Raw genomic sequence first — 20,184 nt, 5'->3', positions numbered from 1 at the left:
CAGGGATATACAAATGTATTTGCCCTTAAATATCTCCTAAGCTGCTGAACGGATTTACACCAAAAACACAATCTGTGTAATGGAAGCTAGATTTCTGCCAAATTTTGTGTAATTTCCGTCCAGTAGTTCGTCCTGTAGACTTGTTGACAAGTCCTATGGGAATTAACAAGGGAAACACAACATCTTTTGAGCCCCTTTTTCTTGGCCCCTACTTGATGGATCACCCCGAAACGTCCCATGCACAACAAGAATCACGGGACACTTTTAAAAAAAAGAAATCGTGAAGATTCGTCAAATGGTGCCAAAGATATAGGCAAGTCAAAAAATGCTTTTTTTATGGAATCATGGTCCTAACTATAGCTACCTACTGGCAACTGCCAGTAGGTCATTTTTATATATAAATATATATATATATATATATATAAAACCATAACCTAGTGGCGAACTATAGTTGGGACCTAGTTTCTATAGAAAAGTAATTTTTTGTTTTGCTAAGGACTTTGGCGCCATTTGATGAATCTTTTCGAAATTTTCGAAAATGAACAGTGGTCACTTCAGCTGTTGTCTGGAAAGTTTTGGGGTGATCATCAAGCAGGGCTTGAGAAAAAAGAGAGGTTCCAAAACACGGTTTCCCCATTCATTTTTCCACTGGGATTTTGAACAGCGATAGCACCAAAACCACTGGAGGGAATTGCATCAAATTCGGAAGACATGTAGCTCTTGGTCAAGAAAGAGGGCTTTTTGTTATTTTGTGTAAATCCATTCAGTAGTTTTCTAGTTATTAAATGAAAACCAAATTTGTATATATAGGGACACGGATCCTCAGCGGACTTAAAAGGAAAAGCTAGGCCCTGATTGGCAGGTGGCAATCTGACACAAATTTTAAGGTGTGCATTAAAAAAAAACATAGAAATTCACTGAAAAAAACAAAAGGTTACCTGGACGTTATGGTTACGTTGTCATTTTACCCATACAAAACCGTAGAAATTCAGCAATTAAATGTTTCTAAAAACTGGGCGACATATTCCTGTGGAGTGAATGCCCTGCAGAAAAATTGACTAGACATCTGTCTGTTGTATATTGCTGTATTTTGGTGATAAACTGGTTCTAATGAGGTGAAGTCTTTGCCCAGTGTTACAGTGTATAAAATACTATCCCAAAATATGCTACATCATGTAGCATTATTTACATTTTCTTACCACACAATTTAGTTGCCCCTGCTGCATAATTTGGTCCTCCCTTGCATCATATTTCCAGTAGCCCTGCCTATAGGGCAATCTGGTAGTGCCCAAAGGGCTGGCCAGTCAAGTCAGTGTGTGGGCTCTTTTTCAGCTTCTTGCTGGCTTGTTTTATGGCATTGTGGACGTTTGTTACTGTTAATTTCTGTGCTATTACCCCAAATATGGTCTGTAGCATGTAGAAATGTATGCAGTCTCCCATAACATGCAAAACATCTATACAGCTTGAACTTTACAAGTTTAAAACTGCATACTTTACAAAGTGGGCCTCTTTTTTAGAACTCATGTATTCTGCACTCACATGCAGTCAACTTCATTGTCCACTCTGTGCTATATCCCTTATAGCTCAGTGAGCTCCAGTGATAAGTGAGACGGGAGGCGACACAACTCGAACCTTCTAAAGAAGACCAGTTATAGGGCTAACTACAGCCCAGAGTCAGTCACAACAGGGGGGCTTGTGTTGGGAAACAGTTAGAAGCCACAAGAGATTCTCAGGGTGCTGGACTTGTGTAGCCCATATCTCATGAACAGACAGAAGGGAAGTCTTTGTGACCACTGAATGTGAACTGTGCTCCACACAAGTCAGAAACCTTGAGCAGATGTAAGCTATCGCCGGGTAGATCTAGACAGGTAGTCAAAATTCTTTAGGTCAGTCTTTTGTCTGTAAACTGAGCTCTTCACTGAATGTGAATAAATCAGAATACAAAGTTAGAATTATCAGCCCTAGAGGCTGCTCCACGAATTGGGAATCTCAAATGGTGCTTCCACCACTCACCCCCCACTGAGGAAATAGCCATCTTGTTTTGTATGGTATGTTTTTTAAAATATCAGAAGCATAATTGATATTGCACACATTCTCCAAGTACACCACAGGTAAATTAAACGGGCGGCACAAACTCTTGGGCAGTGTCTGTTTGAGGCCAGTGGGTATCCTTGGTTATGTGTGAGAGTGGCCTCTTGGTGAATCCCCAGTTTAGCAGTGTGTGGTGCGCTGCTGGCAAAACAAAACAAAAATACATAGATCACCCCAATGGTCTTAAAGTTGTCACATGCATTACAAGTGATTTTGGGGCAAATAGGATGAGCCAGAACGTCTAACAAAATGGCACAATGCCACCAGTGTAGACACACGTAAAGACGTTCATTCCTACAAGGGAAAGAAAGATGAGAAAAAGAGGTTAAATGCAAGAAAGGAGATAGAATATGAAAGCAAAGACGAGAAAGTCAATAGAGAAATACAGTGTATCATTCAGTAACCAAGACTCTACCACAACAGCCTACACTGGTCTGGAAGGGTTTCCAAATTAGCACCGCAAGGCTGGCTTTTGCTGGATAGCAGTGGTCTTCCTTCTGAGATCAATCATGACACGAGCAACAACCTTGTAGTCCTTCAATCTTTCTTGAAGATGGTGGCAGGAGATCAGGAGTTGGACTAGCCTTCCTAGAGAGCACTAGAATAATCAATTTGGGCACTAACAGCAGATATTTGGAGATGGATTCTAAGCCTGTCATCCACCTGTTTTACTTATTGCTATCAATGCATGTGCGCTCAAGGGAAGGTGAACCTTGGTAATGGCTGACAACGCATGCTCACATAAGAAAGTCAGGTCCATCTGCAATTTCTGTTTTAAACATGTGGAAGGAACCTACTGTGTTATTCATGTTTTAGATAAGAAGATTTTATGAAGATAGTTTGAGAACTGCGGCAACAAGTCCGTGGCATACATCAATATTGAACTCTGGAATTTTTCATCATAGGTCACACACACATTTGACGTGGATTGTTTCCTGCTGCCAAAAGATAGGTAGGGTGCTCAAATGAAAGGCCGAAATAGATGGTGAGAAAAGAGCTGCAAATTAGGAAGTATGATACCTCCTTCCTGGACTTTGGATTAACCTACATCGCCATAAATGGCGAAATTAGGCCACAGCGTGTGGTTTGTGGCATAACCTTGGTTAAAGAAAGTCTGAAACCAAACAAATTAAAGCCCCACTTGGAACTACACACGGGTCACTGGTAGTAAAGAATACAGATTGGTCTCCACACCAACAAATGCCTTGAAAGCATCTCATTAAGTGGCATACCACATTTCTAAAAACAAAAAGCCTTTCACAGGTGGGGAAAAAGTGCTTGTTCCAGCAATTCCTGACATGGCCAGGACAATGCTTGGTGGAAAAAGAGGCGGAGAAGTTTTAAAGTGGTACCCATATCGGACACAACAATTGCTGCCCCATCTCTGACATGTCAAAGGACATTCACAGACAACTCACAGCACGCTTGAAATCGAGTTTGTTTGCTTTGCAGTTGGATGAAGTGACTGACTTATCCAAGGAAGCTCATTTAATTGCTTATGTCTGATCCTGCCACAAAACTGCAATACTGAAAGATTTTTTATTCTGTAAAACAATCAAGGGACAGGCAACAGCATCAGCCCTGTTTGATACTCTATGACTTCCTGTGCTCCAGTGGCTTAAAATAGGACAGCTGTGTTGGGATCTGTACTGATGGTGCTCCTTCGAAGTGTGGGGCTAGGGCAGGCCTAAAAGCCAAAGTGTTGAAAGTGGCTCATCATATTCTACGGACCCACTGTATGATACACCAGGAAACCCTTGCAGTCTGAAACATGAATAGAGAACTTGGGGATGTGTTGAATACTTCTGTGAAAATTGTTAATTTCATAAAGATGCACCCCAGTAGAGCCCTTCTGTTTGCTATTTTATGTGTAGAAATGGGAACTGAACGTGATGGTTTACTTTTCTATACTTTTCCATACAGAAGTACGTTAGTTATCTAGAGAGAAGGTTCTGAATCGTATTTTTGAACTGAGAAATGAAGTAAGACAATTCCTTTTGGATATGGACCCCTACAAAGCAGGCCAGCTATGTAATCCCCATTGACGTGTGGTTTTTGGCATACCTTGCAGACATCTTTCATATATTAAATTCCTTGAACCTGTCTTTGCAAGGAGCAGAAGGTACCATCCTTCACCATGTACAAAAAAAATATTTGCCTTCAAGAAGAAGAAGCTGGAGTTGGGGAGAAGTCTAATTCAAGATGGCCTGCTTGAGGCATTCCCATGTTTAGCAGAAGCTCTTGAGGACACAGGATATGAATGTTAAAGTGCTGCTGAGGTCATAAGTAATCACTTGACTTCTCTTTAGAAAAGTACTTTCCTCAGGACACTGATCATGTCAATAACTGGGTCTTTCAACCTTTTCTAGTGGATACAGGTACTCATCTTCCAGTGCACCTTCAGGAAGACCTAACAGGTCCAGCATGAACGCGTTCTCCAGATGCAGTTCAGCAAAATCTAATTGGAGTCATTTTGGCTGACAATGTCTGAAGAACATTCAGGTTTGTCAAAAATTGCAGTCAAGGCTCTTCTGTCTTTTAGCTAATCATATTTATGTGAGTTTGAATTCTCAGCATTGGCCGTATTAAAGATAAAGGCCCATATTTATACTTTTTTTGCGCCGCATTTGCGTCGCTTTTTGATGCACAATCGGTGCAAACTTACAAAATACAATTGTATTTTGTATGTTTGCGCCGTTTTTGCATCAAAAAGCGGCGCAAATGCGGAGCTAAAAAAGTATAAATACGGGCCAAAGTACCTTTCAAGACTTGAGGTGGCGCACAACCTGAGGATGGCAGTAGCAAGAATACATCCACAAGTTGAACGTCTCTCTAGAGACAAACAGGCACACCCATCACATTAGTTCAGAAACGTGTTATCTGCCAAATAAGTCCTTACACCTGAACATTTTGACAGGTGTATCTCGGCATTCAAAATATTGAAGACTTCTGCTTTAGAGGCTCATGGAGTGGGTGGGGCATGCGCCCTCCTCCCCATTTTGAACGATTTTGGCCTTTAGAGGCTTGAGGTGGGGGGAGCGCAGCCCTCCTTCCCTATTTTGTGAACTTTTGGCCAAAAGGGTGGGCTCCTTAGGAGCTGTTATGACTCAGGAGTGGGGATGCTCGACCTCCTCTCCATAAACATTGTTTTTGACCCGAGGGCGGGTGGCTCGCCAGCCCCTCTGGAGGCTCGGGGATTAGAGTCAGGCAGAAGCCTTCCCCTTCATGAAAACAGCCCCAGGAGTGGACTCCCTGGGGCATATAGTAAATTAATGTGGCCCGGCCACCAATTTCTTTTTTATTTTGGTATCCTGTAGGAGGACCGTGGCATTTTTTGCCAGTATATATTTTTTTCTTTTTGATGCTGGGGTGGAGGGTCCTCCTGGTTCACCTCCATGGGGTCTAAGATTCAAGGTATGTCTACTCAGCCCACTTATATGTTTTTGTTTTTTTTTAAAACTTCGGGACGGGGGAATAAGTCCCTGATTCCTGTAATGGCTACCAGCAACATTTTTCCCATGTTGCTGGCAGCCAGTCAGAGTGCTCCCCCTCACAGGAGTCTGACTCTCGCAAGAGCGAGTTGACCTAAGAGCAATAAAGCTCCCTGGGCCAATCACAACACTCGGTTTTTAAACTGCTGCTCCCGCAAGAGTCTCGAGAGACTCTCACGGGCCCAACCATCAAAATATATAGATTTGTTCCAACCTTAATATCTCAAAAACCACTGAACGGACTCACACCAAATCACGAAAAGCACAATCTGCGGACCAAGATCAAGCTTCCTGCCAAACTTGGAGCAATGCAATTCAGTAGCTTTTGCTGTAGCCTGGTCTAAAAAAAAAAAAAAAAAAAAAAAAAGGCCATGAAAAATGAATGGGGCGTTTGCATTTTAGGACCCCCCTTTTTACTCGCCCCCGCTTGACAGATCACCCCGAAACTTTCCATGAAGTAGCTGAGGTGGATGAACATTTATTTTTTTGGAAGGTTTTGTGAGGATTCATCAAAGTTGCTGGCAAACAAAAAACTGCTCTTTCTTTGGAAAAGCAGACCTAACTAGAATTTACCTAATGGCAACCACTGCTAAGTAATATATAGAGTTTACCTTAAATATACTTAACTTTTGTTGTAAAGCCCTTGTGTGGTAAAGGCTTTGCAATGTAAAGGTATTGCATGGTAAAGGAATGTGTTGTAAAGGTATGTGGTTTGAATGCCATACAACCGTAAGGCAGTGCATTCCAGTTCAGTACTCTAACCCTACCATGGGACACTCCCCCTCCATGTTCTTTTATACAATGCCATTTTAAATTAGGTAGGAATAGTTTCCTGTATTGCTGTCAAGATTGCCAGTTGTCTTCTGCCATTCCCCCTCCCCTCATACACTTCTTTGTCTGTGAGTTTGCACCAGTCCATGGTTTGCATGCCCTCCATCGTCTGAATCTGGGAATTGTTGTCTCTGGTAACCTACATGTAGTATGTCATCAGGGTAAATTGAGATACTCTCATCCCATGTCCCTTCCCACCTGAGTCCTCTCACCATGGGGTCCTCCCTGATCCAGGCCACCAGCGGATCAAGTGCTATGACAGAAATCATTGATGAGAGCAGGCATCCCTGTCTTAGTCCCCCTGCCCAGGTGGAAGCCCCCGGACAATGTGACGTTAACCCTTAGCCATTGCTGTTGGTTGCTGTTGGAGTAATCTTACCCAGTCTGTAAATTTGGGGCCCATGCCCATTTTCTCCAACACACCAAACATGTATGTGTAATTCAAAGTGTAAAATGCTACTGTGGCGTCTCATGTCAGTACTGTCGGCTCGGTCGTTTGTTCTGTATAGCACAGGCTTCAATACATTCTTCGGAGGTTGAGGCTATTTTGTTTTTTTGGGGGTCTAAAGCCCTGCTGGTCAGAGTGGGTAAGGGTTGTTATGACTCTTCTCAGCCTTGTTGCCAGTACCTTAATGATGTCCTTTGCCTCCACATTAAGCAGTGATATTGGCCTATATGAGAAACATTCCTCCCACGGCTTACCCTCTTTCAGTATTGTCACTCTTGTAGATGATCATTGGTGGTGGGGAAGGCATCCCTTTTCCTTTGCTTCCCTGAACATCTGTAATTTACAGGCCATACTTTTATAGAGTTCTTTTAGCAGACCATTTGGTCCCACAGCCTTGCTATTTTGCAGACCTTTAATTGCTGATTCCTTTTTACTGTCCTCTATTTTAGTATCTAGTGCTTGCCTCTTCTGTTGTCGAGGGCTGTGGGAGCTTAATATCTTTAAATAATTCCATCACTTCCTTTATTGTGCTGAATGAGTCTTTGTACAATTGCTTGTAGTGTATAGCTAGTATGACTGCCACCTTTTTGTTACCCTGCTTGTGCTGGCCTGAAGTCAATTTTGCCTCTGGAACCCAGTTTCTATTCCTGTTTCTCTGTCCCAGACCCTCTAGCAGCTTCTCTGATGAATTGCCTATATTGCACAGACTACGTTGGGAAACTAGAAAGATTGCCCATGTGGCGTTCTCAGCTAGGTCTCGATATTCAGTTTATGGGTTCGCACTGCTTATTCTGAAAGATGTAGGCTTGCCTCCATTTTGTGGATTTCTGATTCTGTCCTATCCTTCCAAGCCCTTTACTTTTTCTTCTCGCCTGCATTTAAATATAGTGCTTACCCTATGACCAATTTTGTATGTCTCCCAGAGTGTGAAAGCAGAGTTCACCGTGTCCTTCATCAAAGTATAGATGATAATTGTTTTTTGTTTTGTTAACTAGCTCTCTGTTTTAAAGGTAGTATGGGTAAATGGACCATCTTTCTCTAATTCCCATTCTTCGGCCTCTAAGTGTGATCCTGTTGGGCGAGTGATCAGATATGCCACTCGGTATTATATGTGCCCCTACGAAGCACCTTTTGTGAATGCCTTGCATTAACAGGTAGTCTATGGATGAAAGTTGTTGTACACCCCACGTAGCAGGTAAATGGTCTGTCTTGTGAACTATCCATATATCAGTTACATCCATGTCCTCTAGGAAAGTGGCTAATATGCCCTTCTCTCTTTCCCTTCCCTGTGATGTTTTGTATCCAGTTTTTCGTTGGCCACCAAATGTAAACACCCCCACCAATATAAGGTAATTGCAACAGTATGGTTCCTAGGAATTTAAGGGTGGTCGTGTAATTCTTGGGTGGTGCATAAATTAGTCAGCAGTCTGTCCCAGTGACCAACTTGTATTATATAGGTTTCCTCTATATTCATGTTTTGTTGGGGACGTATGGTATCTCTTTTCATGTTAATTTTGTTCCTCCTCCTGAATCTGAATGCTCCTGAATCCTACAATTATTTCCTTTAAGATGTGTTTCCTGCAACATCACTATGTTCAGATTATGCCTTTTTAGGTATTGCATAAGGATTCCCCTTTTCACTTTGTTGCCTAGTTAATTAACATATTTGGAAATTACCTTAATTTGCTCTTGTGTTCTTGTGTACATTTATAGTGAGTGAGATGTATTAACTGTCCTGCACTTAGCATTATTCATCCCCTGTCTACTGGTGTTGTAGTGCTTTGTGACTGTATGTTAACTTGAGCAGTGCCCCGGAAGTGTTCAGACCTCTGAAACTTGTACCCCAAGCTCAGTCCTTCTCCTCACTCCCCTATACCCTGCTTGTCAATCTTAAAACAACATGATTCCCCATCTTGCGAAATGCCTGTTTCCCCATCATTTTACAATAACCTTAAGCTACCTTAATTCGGAGACTGTCTTCTTTTTGTGTGTGTCCCCCTTAAAGTCTAACATTGTGTACACTTGCCCACTTCTGTCCTGTCCCAGGCTCAATTCTCTTCTTCCGGCCTGTCAATATTGTACATAGGACCGTATTGGTTTGAAACCTCTTCAATTTCTTTGTGTGTTCTATCAGCTGCACATTGCTCTCCTGGTCTAGGTATTTCGAACTGCTATCTCTCTCCTATGGTCTGCCATTACCACTATTGTATTCTTGCTCTCTTCTACTCTTTCTCACCATTTGCTCGCTGGCCGCCATCTCTCTGACTAGTCCCAGGCCTCCTCTGGAGTCATAAAAGCAAGGTCTTCCATTCTGTTCTATCTGCAGTTTCACCAGGAGCATCATCCTATACTTTATCTCCCATCATCCTAGGATCTTCTTGACCTAGTCAAAGCTATGTCTCTGCCTTTGGGCCTTAAATGTGAAGTCTAGGAATATTCTTATTGTTTGTGTTTTCATGCTGTAGGACTTTGCGTCTTCTAGAGGCCATGAGTGCGGCATCCGTATCTGTGTTTGAAAATTCGAATTCTTGTAGCCATTGTTCTGGACAGGGCACCCTTTGCCCTGTGGAGGAATTGGGTCCCTGCGAGCTTGCTTCATAGAGAAGCACGACAACGGGCACTTCGGTTTCAGTGTATTCCATATAGGACTCTCCGGGTAAAAGGTCTGCAGTGGGGGCTTCCTTTGCTTAAAATCATTCTTGTCTGAGTTTGTGAAGGTTCCATTAAGCTACCAATCTTCAAGTCTTCTTGCACCCCTTACTCCGCCTTTTTCATCTTTAAACAGTTAGGTTTTCCATTCTGTGGTCCAATAATAGTTAGCTGTCAGGCACCTAGGGGAGTTGGACCCAAAGACGAAGCTGAATGTATAGTTCTTGTGGACTGGGCTTCTGCCTGGGTTGGGCGGAGCATATGCTAGGGCAGTGGTTTCCAGCATACTTCTATACAAAGTTTTCACAGGATCCAGACAGTGCATTTATGTGCAGTTTTTATAAGAGGAGATAAATTTATATAGTCTGAGGCTAGCCTGAATGTCTGTCTTACATCCAGCCCTAATAGGCCTAAACTAAACACAACTGTGCTAATGCCACACAAACGTTTTGGCAAACACTCCAACTACTGGGACTTACATAGACATCTCCCAGGTGAGTGGAATCTTTGGAATCTAATAGTACAAATGGCATTATAGTCAGTAACCTGCATTTAGTTGAGCAATTGAGTATCAGATAACACATTTATTTTCCAAGGAAGACTGGGTCATTCAAATAATTGAGTGCATAAGAACATTAATTCATGAAGAGGTTGTTTGTTTACGTAGTTTTTTCTTTTTTCAGGTTTTACTAGCCCAATGTGTTACCTACTTGGCCAGAGCACCGAAGTCCATTGAGGTGTACAGCGCATACAACAATGTGAAGGCCTGCTTGAAGAATCACAAAGGGCCGCTTCCGCCTGTTCCACTGCACTTGAGGAATGCGCCGACCAAGCTGATGAAGGGCTTGGGCTACGGCCAGGGATACAAGTACAACCCCATGTTCAAGGGCCCTGTGGATCAGGATTACCTTTCTGAGGAACTGAGAGGACTCAACTTTTTCAAGAAGACTCATTAACAGCCTACCCATTCTGTGGTACCTTTTTATTTGCCTTTTTTTTATTCATTTCAACAGAACGTACATAAAGTTGGTGTTTCCAAAGACATTTTGATGGTTGTCTGTGACATAGAGATAGCGAAAATATATGAACTCATGATGTTCTCGTTTGCAAAATCTGAAATCCTTGATGAACGCCCACCTTGCAGCAGAGGATTTGTTCCTGCATAGATGAGATCGATACAATTTGCACTAAAAACTAAAGCACTATAATTCTGATTTAAAAATGAATAGTACAAAATAATATTCAAACAAGTTTTTTATGTTAAACACAAAAGCTCTTAACTCTGATTATTGTATTTTATTTCCCATTGACTGGGTAAACAATTTACCCTAAACATGATGTGTGCTTCCACCGGGCAGATAGAAATAGAATTGGACTGCATGCTCTCCAAGTAAGCTGTAGGATGTATAGAGGTTCGACTCAATATGCTTTCTATTCTATCACTTACCTTTATTTGAAGTTTTGCAGTATCAAAATAAAACATAAATGATGGTGTTTTATTGTGGTCTTTCTTTCTGTAAATTGGGAATGTGGAGAGGAAACTGTTACTTGTGACAGATGTACACCATAGTTACCTTGCAAGCTCCAGCAAGGCTATGTTCTTCGATCTAGGATGTAGGAAGCAGAAAAGAAAAGGGACTCAAGCAGAATAGTCAAGTGGAGACTGTTAACTAACAAACAATTAAAATTATAGGTGCCACCACTCTCCTCTTATGCCCGTTGTTCTGTTCACAGAGGCATCATAGTTAAACAGCCGCCAAGTCAGTTGCTTGGCATCATTTTAATGGCAGCACTTCCTCCGCCTCTTATTGAAAAAAATGTTCTTACAGGTTAGGAACTACATTTTTCATAATCAGGAAATGATGTATGTTAAGATAAAGGAGTCTGTAATGTTAAAGGGATGCAAACACTGTCCGTTTGCAGGCACCTCTTCAGTAGGGCGTGCAGACTTTTTATAAGGGAAGATATGCATCGGTGGGTGTTGTTTTTTTGTCCTTTAATCAACTTCGAAGAGACAGAAAAGGCTTGATTTTGGTGAGAAAACTCACATGCATAATGCTTTGCTATCTACAGGTGGGTTTCACAGTACTCGTGAGAATTACACGAAGTTTGTAAGAGAAAAAAATTGCCATTTCACACACCCCTAGTGTTATTTTGATGCTTTGGGGAGAAAGTAGCTTCATAATTACAACTCATTTTAAGGCAAAGTACCCATTGGTGGAGTTCAGTGCATGCAAAACTGAAGTCCTAATGGTTTTGGAGAATTTAGAGGGGGAAGAGCTTTTCTTTTCCTTTGTTTGAAAATTCAGCCATCATCTGGATTTCGGTTGAAACGTACTTGAAAGCATCCTTGTACTGAGGCCAAAGATGCTCTCTTGTGCGTCCCGGGCCTTTCGCCAATACATTTTCTCTCTGTGTCACCCATTGTTTTGTTTATTCTTAGGGACTGAAGCAATTCCAATGTCTTTTTTTCAGGGACAATGTAACCAGTTCTTCATATGTTAGATCTTTGTTTAGCTACAAATGGCCTGTATTAGTTACCTTGGCCACTATCGCCCTCTTTGGCCTTGCGCTTTCTGTACTTTATTTGATGCATGCCATGGGGTAACCTTAAGTTATGCTCTCTTGTGAGTGTTCATGCAAGGTAAGGAAGAAAGGCCTAGTACTCTGTGCAGCTTTGGCAGCGTTTTTCCGTATCAAGACCACCTCCTGCTGTCCACATCCCGTTTTAAAATCTCTTCTAAAAACTAGAGGATCCAAACCACAACTTGAAATTGTGTGCCAAGTGCGATGTAATGCACTCGCAGGTGATTCAAAACTAGGAGGTGAAGCTGTGTTTCCGAACACAAGAATTTGTGACCTTCACTTAGATCCTGCTCCAAGTTAAAGGCCAACACTAAGTCCCAGAATCAGGGCGGCTCATGCGATCACTGTTTCCCACACTAGGTCTTCTAGGAAGTCGAAGTCAAAATCTAAATGCAATCATAAAAAACGAAGCAGGACTTTACCCCATCCTGCCAATCTGGCTCCAAAAGGTAGGTGCAAGTCTGATAAGATTTTAGTTGTACCCCTTCGAGGTCACTGGAGCACATCCCTCAGTTGATTACGATGCACCTAGAGTTTCCCAGGCCAGCATCAATCCTGCAGCAGATCAAGGCCTTCCAAGAGGCCATCTTGCAAATGTTCAGTGTGCTTCCGTCTGCCTGTGGTACGCCTTAAGGCTCTGTGGAATTGCACAGGCCCACAGCCAAATCCCGCTGGGGGCAGCGGGTCCCTCCCCTACACCACTGGGACCCATTACTGGGCTCCTACAGACTCTGGTACAGACCTCCACTCCAGCCCTTAGATCCATGCTTAAGGGCTGCCTGTTTCTGCCATCTTTGTTGAATCCTGAATAGACATCTGCTTGAGCTCGACCAATGTGTTGCTACAAGATTATACAAGATTATAAAAGAAGAAACTCTTGTCATGCATTCAAACTCTAATGCTCTGTCTCTGCCATGTCAAACCTAGCAGCAGAGGCTCCATTCTCTTTCGGCTCTGATTCGGACTCTTTGCCAGAGCAGAGTACAGCCCAGGATGATTGTTGATGATGATAGAAGTGAGGATGACTTACTCCCTCCTCATTAAACTGATGATGCCCTGTACTTTGATTTACAAAATGCCAGTGAGCTTGATACCTCCCCTGAGATAGAGATTGGCTTTCCACATGAGCCAGCATCGCAAGGAAGTGCCTCGTCTCAGTGGTGCTTCAGAGGAAAGATGAGGTACTAGAATTGCAGTTGCTATTAATTGAGACAAATGTTGACTACAGTACTGCAGCCCAGGCCAGCAGTGTATGAGCCCTTGCTCACATTTAAGGATGCTCTGTCAGATATTCTCTTTACTACCTTGACAAAATCATGTTCTTACCCATTTGTGAACAGTGGCCTGATGTCAGAGACTGACGCAGAATGAACCAGACTTTTTCACCAAGCAACCAACTCGAGACACCCTTACTGTACAGGCCGCATTCGGTAAGGTGAATCTTAATTCATTTGCAATCAGCCCTCTGGACAGAGAATCCTAAAGTGTCGGTGCCTTTGGCAATCATGTGTTCCTCCTCCAGTCTGGCACTGCAATCCTGTGTACTGCGTCAGTACACATACACCCTTTGGAACATGGCCAGCCAGATCATGCCAGCAGCCCTGACAAATTAAGGGCCTCTCGGGCTCAGATGATGCATGATGAACAAGACTTGACCAAGTATGTTATCTGCATAGGGTGGGGTACAATGGAATCTCTTGGCAGAGCAGTTGATACCAGTGTTGTCCTTCTTAGGCATGCATGGATGAGGTCCACTGATGTTTTTTTTCCCTGCGATTTGCAGGCTTTTCTAATGGGCATTGCTTTTGATAGGTTTTTCCTCTTCGGAGAGATGGCAGACTCTGCTTTGGATCACTCCTGCAGATGTGTAGGCCAGGAGAGGCCCGGTCATCTAACACCTGTTCCCCCACTACAACAACCACCAAGTTGCTTTAGTTAGTGGTGCACGCCTTCTAAGTCGGCATCCAAATCCAGTACTTTCTCCCAGGTTAGTGACGCACATCTTGCAACAATTGGGTCTTACTAATTGCACAAGCAGGCTACGGCCTAAGCTTTTTTTCTTTCAAATGGAATCTCAGGAGAGATCCTGCTACAGGAAGTGTCTGTTTCTCGCTAAGGGTGCCATAGAGAGAGTACCATACTCGCATTAAGGTGGTCATTCTCGCTATTTCCTTGTTCTGAAAAAAGAACACCGCCTTCCAGAAGGACAATTTATATTGCTCCTATTGACTCAGATCTTTTCCGCTATGGACCCAGGAAACTGAATGGTGTCCTTGCACTTGCAGAACTCATATTTTCACATACCAGTCTTGCAGTCCTATAGGTGTTACTTGTGGATCAAAGTGGCCTAGGAGCATTTCCAGTTTCCTGTGGGCACCCCCTGAAATGCCTCCCCCCACTCCTTACCAGCGCCTCTTGGCAAGTGGCCGCTGAGTGCGGGCTCACAGCAGTCAGCCATGTACTGTCTCTTGACAGTGGCAGAAATGTTAACATTGGTAGGTTTTACCATAAACAAACCAGTGTCTCACCTGACTTCCTCACAGTGAATTCCATTCATTGGGTTGATCATGTGAATTGTAGAGTCCAGGACCTTTCACTTGCAGCAATGTGTCCTGGAAAATCAGGGTGTAATCCCAATATTTCCGTCTTGATCTGGTATCCAGCTGATAGTAGTTCGGATGCTTTTTGGTCTTTCATCTTTGTGTATCCTCCATGTCAACCATATGAGGTGGAACAGGTGTGCTCGCAGTGGAACCTGAAATACCAATCTGTCGAGTGTCATGACCTCTTTTCTGACACCAAGCAGGTTTCAGAAACATTTGGAGTGGTGGCTAACAGTGCATTTTGTCCTGCAGCTGGCCACTTCTTTCCCCTCCCAGAGTTGACAGTGGTGATACTCGTTGCTGCTGGGTTGTGGGGTGGTTACTTGGGGAGGTGGAGATCAGAGAACTCTGGTCACCATTTGTAGATCAGCTTCACATCAACTTACTGGAACTGCAGGCCATTCATCTGCCCCTGAAGGACTTCCTGCCATCCATCAAGAGGAGATCGGTGTGGGTTCTCATGGGCAACCCAACCTCCATGTGGTACTGTGACAAGAAGGGTAGAGTGGGGTTCTGGATCATGTGCCAGCTGAACTTTTCAGGTAGGAAACCAGCATGCAGGATTGCTGAATGCCAAAGCAAACGAGTTGAGCAGATGTTGGCTGGTGGATCATAACTGGCATCTCCACCCTAAGGTGGCAAAAAAGCATATTTGACCAATGGGGTTTGTTAGATCTGTTTGCAGCTGTCGAAGAGGCACTGTCAATCAATATCCGCATAAAGGGGGTCATTCTGACCCCGGCGGCCAGGGTCGGCGGGAGCACCGCCGACAGACCAGCGGTGCCCCGCAGGGCATTCTGACCGCGGCTGTTCGGCCGCGGTCAGATGCGGGAAACCGGCGGTCTCCCGCCGGTTTCCCGCTGCCCTGCAGAATCCTCCATCGCGGCGGAGCGCGCTCCGCCGCCATGGGGATTCTGACACCCCCTACCGCCATCCTGTTCCTGGCGGGTCTGCCGCCAGGAACAGGATGCCGGTAGGGGGTGCCGCGGGGCCCCTGGGGGCCCCTGCAGTGCCCATGCCAATGGCATGGGCACTGCAGGGGCCCCCGTAAGAGGGCCCCACAAAGTATTTCAGTGTCTGCTATGCAGACACTGAAATACGCGACGGGTGCCACTGCATCCGTCGCACCCCTGCAACTCCGCCGGCTCCATTCGGAGCCGGCATCCTCGTTGCAGGGGCATTTCCTCTGGGCCGGCGGGCGCTCTTTTGGAGAGCGCCCGCCGGCCCAGCGGAAATGTATGAATGGCCGCCGCGGTCTTTTGACCGCGGTGCGGTCATTTGTCGGCGGGACCTTGGCGGGCGGCCTTGGCCGCCCGTCAAGGTCTGAATCAGGCCCAAAGTGTATTGTTTAAACTAAAAAGCCATACAAGCTAGAATGCATAGTAAATATAAAGTGCAAGTTGGTGTTCTTACAAATATAAAGCTTTTGGTACAAAGTACAATCCAAGAAATGTTATATTCAGAAACAAATGATTAAGTACAGCCCTTTTAGGCTGCCCACTAAAAATACGGTCCTGATTATCAACCCAGTTTCTGTCGAAGCCACACAAAATATATAAAAAAACACACTCTGTGACCACAAAAGTAGCTTGCAGGTCTTACTGTAGCTACACTGCATTAGGTGCAAACACTAGAAAGTCGCAAGGAAAAAGCCGAACTATAGTAATAATGCTAGACCAAAACCATGCAGTCACATAGAAGACCGGGCGTTAAGTGTGTTATTTTCCAGGCGGAATAGATGTACATGGCTTCTGTTGAGTACATTTTCTTCAGGTCGGTTCTATAGCAGAGATCAAGGGCTTATCTACAACACTATGTGCTATATTTTAAGAACGGTGATCACAGGAAGAACCTGCAAGCTTGCAATGTGTTAGTATATAAAAACATGAAACGAACAACTTTTTCTAGACCGCCCAGTGCACAATTGCAGTTATCTGAAGTGGTGTATGTTGCCTTCGACCATTTTTTAATATATGACAGTAACTGCAGAGTTCCAAGCATACATGTAGGATATACGGGTCTTTTCTCCACGGGGAAAATCACAATTTTGTGCACTGGAAATTCAAGCCATAAAGGACTCAAAGGAAGACGCCGGTTTGAGCTTTAGGTAGTTTGTTAAAAGCTACTTCCTTTGCCCTTTCATGATCCCAGTACTGCCTTTTCTATTTATTTTTTATTGTATTTATTTATTTTTACAATTTGTAAGGTGGTCTTACTCATCTCTTCTGGTTTATACCATAAATCTTCGCACCCAGTTGATATAAAGAATGTTCTGTATGTGCCTGAACCATGACAAGAAGGCATGTTTTTGGGTACTTTGAATGTCCTGAAAAACCTTCTGCAGTATGACCAGAGAATGGCTGTACCACATGCGGACACACTATCAAACAGGGCTAAAGGCTGTACGGTCTTCTCGTTTGGCCATGCCCAGGTTGAATCTTAATGCAGCCATTGGAGTTCCGGGGCCTAAACGGAGCATACGTTGCATAGAGAGTTCTCTGTAACTTGAAGAGCAGGCACTGTTATTATAGCCCCATATTTCCGGACTTTACAGACTTGCTGCAGGTGCTTTTGTTTTGTAGGTCATTATTGCAGTTTGATTAGACCTATTTTGAAAATCTTCATACAGCACCAGCTTATTGACTCAGTCACATTGCTTTTCACTAAATGTTCTGCCCAGTTGAAATGGTAATGAATACATATATCCATGTAGTCCTAGAATGGCACTCGATCAAGTGGTTGCCATAAGTTTTGAAGTAGGTGTAAGCTTTACTTTGGGTTTTATAGTCTTAAGTTTAGTTTTGTCCGTATTGATAGTAAGTTTCCTACTACGACTCAAAACCAGCTAGAAGACGATGCATTACGTTTTCAGTGCGAGCTGATAGTACTGCATTGTCTTCAAAAAGCAGGATTGTGATGTGGTCATCCCCGATCTTGAAAACTTCAAGGTTGAGATTAATGAAGAATTTGCATATTCCATTTATATAGATATTAACTAATACCGGAGCAAGAACACCCCCCTATCTAACTCCTGTGTGTATTTCGATTTCATCAGTGCATTCCCCCCACTTCCATATTTTACCCTTGCTTTGTTCCATTATGCAGATCTATCAGAATTCGTAGGAATTTACTGAGTAAACCTTGTTCCTCCAAATGTCTCCACAGAGTCTGCCTTTCAACAGTTAAAAGCAGTCTTCAGGTCGAAGACAGGCACTGTCAACAATTGTGTGCGCTGGAGTTTTCCCCTAGGCATACTATCAGAGACTCACTCCAGCTAGAATGAAACAAGGACTGATGTATGTGTTTCCATTGCTGCTACTTCTGCCTAAACTTTTGAGGAAGAACAGGACAGACCCAGGCTCATGTCATGTTAATCGACCCATACTAGTCTAAGTGGATAGGTATTGCAGACGTGGGATTAAACAAAACAGCTAAGACTGTGTAAAGATTCAAAGAAATAGTATATACTCTCCTTATGTTGGAACACAAAAAGAAAGTCTTAATGCAATGAATGAGTTTATTAATGTTCTCTTAAACAGTCCTCACAATTCTTTCCTCAGCACAGGGTTTTTCTTCGGGTATGAGGCCTTCTTCCCCGCCAGCACTGATCCTCCGGGAAAATTACACCAGGTAAGTCTTATTGTAACAAAGTATTCTACTTAAAATCTCTTGGCTTCTATTGCTTTGTCCATGTATTTATATTTATCTTGCCATTTTCATTCTTCAGCTTGAGTGTGGGAAAGAGAAATCGGATACTGTCTTATCCATGGTGCTTGCCTCAATACCCACCCCCTTTCTCTTCTCTATACTGTTGGTGATCCCAGTGCCCAACACCCACCTAGTCTAGCCAGAGTTTGCCTGAACTATGGTAGGTCAGCAGGAATCTCCAGTGGCAAAAGGACTCGACCACTTCTCACTCTTAGTGTGCACCACATTATCTCTGCTGATGTTCACTCCTCCTTCTGGGACTGGGTCATGATTCGCAGATTCCTCACAGTTAAAGCAAGGTGGGGTTCTTCATTAGTGTTGTGGGTTAAGCAGGTTGGCATCCTGCAGTTCCTGTCTCGCTCCTCCTGTCTGCCAAGTCTTTTCTTCCTTTTTATATCTTGTTTGTGTCTTATACCTCTGTTAGTCTTTCTATTCCTTTCTGTCTCTCACTAGCCTTTCCACCATTTCCACTGTTTGTTTTTTTTGTTTCCTACCAGAAGGTTCCAGAGTCCAACCCAGCACAGTGGAGTCTCCTTTGAACCTGAGAACAAGTAAATCCACCCTGCCACAGGTATCCAGAGTTCTGCAGTATTGGATCTTTCATAGATTCACATGCTTGAATCATCCCCGTCGTCGAGGTGGGAGTCTCACGGTAACCTTAAATATACATAGCAGTAAGTGTACAACAGTATGCCTCAATGGCATATAAGGCACTGTTATAGCCTATCCATATTCTTCTATAAAAAAAAAGAACCAAATCCGAACTACAACCAATCAGGGGACAGCCCCCCCCCCGAACCTTCCCACAGAGGCGGTTTCCCTCATATTTTCTACCGCACATCATGTTAAGGGAAGTCTTCCTGAGCTCTGCTTAGCTTCAATTCTCTACAACTGCTCTAACAGGAACATTTCTCTCAGATATTCAGAACTTCCAGTGGACAGGATATCCCAGCAAACTAAAAAAGGACTTTTCAGAATTTGTGACAATTATGGGAGAAAAAGACCTCATATTGATGACCCCCACAAGAAGTGCATATACTGCCTATATCCAGACCATAAGGTGAGAGATTGCAAAATTTGTCGCACCTTCAGTCAAAAACCCTGAAAGACAGAGAGGGTAGACCCCCTCACAGATTTCTCAATCTCTTAAAAGGCCTAAAAGTAAAGAGACTTTCTGCAGGACCACCTAAAAATATTTTAAAATTCTTAACACCTTTCTTTGGAACAACAAAAAGGGCAGGAAAGTTATGCCTCATCATCTTCAGAAACCCAGTCAAAAGCTTTAAAAAAGGTTCACTCAGAACCTAGAATGCCATTAGTGGAAAAAAACACCTCCAAAAAGTGCTTCTCTGTCTTTTTCACCAGCGAAAAAAACAAAAAGATATGCCCTGCAGACTGACAAAAAAGGCTTGTCGAACTACGAAACTATTGACGACCATGTCTACAATAACAACAACAACAACAGCAGCAACAATCACGTTGACATTCACCCCAGCAGTGTCCCCTATGATAGTCACATCATCGCCACCTTCATTGATGATCATAACAGCAAAGATCTATGAATAGACAACGTCTATGGCTATTTAGCCAACAGCTATGCATGTGTCAACAAGGAAATCTTCAACGAGGGACAAGCCAGCTAAGAGTACGTTGACATCAGACCCGTCGATGAGACACACATCAAAGACAACTCAGAGGGAGCTGTCGATGACGCAACTGTCTTAGATGGACACAGTGACGAGAGAATCGGTGACGACCCAAGTAAGTATTACCGTAT

At 43.4% G+C, this 20,184-nt stretch overlaps 1 protein-coding gene across 1 annotated transcript in view; it reads left to right on the top strand.

Moving 5' to 3' along the window:
• LOC138260233 (ATPase WRNIP1-like) overlaps positions 1-10,487 on the top strand; it is a 331,454-nt gene extending 320,967 nt beyond the window's left edge. Inside the window, exon 6 of the mRNA XM_069208528.1 lies at positions 10,194-10,487. Coding sequence (XP_069064629.1) covers positions 10,194-10,466 — 273 coding nt within the window. The 3' untranslated portion in view covers positions 10,467-10,487. The remainder of the gene's footprint in view (positions 1-10,193) is intronic.
• Positions 10,488-20,184: the final 9,697 nt, after the last annotated feature.

The sequence above is a fragment of the Pleurodeles waltl genome, chromosome 2_1, assembly GCF_031143425.1.
Source record: "Pleurodeles waltl isolate 20211129_DDA chromosome 2_1, aPleWal1.hap1.20221129, whole genome shotgun sequence".
Lineage (NCBI taxonomy): Eukaryota > Metazoa > Chordata > Amphibia > Caudata > Salamandridae > Pleurodeles > Pleurodeles waltl.
This window is presented reverse-complemented; position numbering and strand designations above follow the sequence as displayed.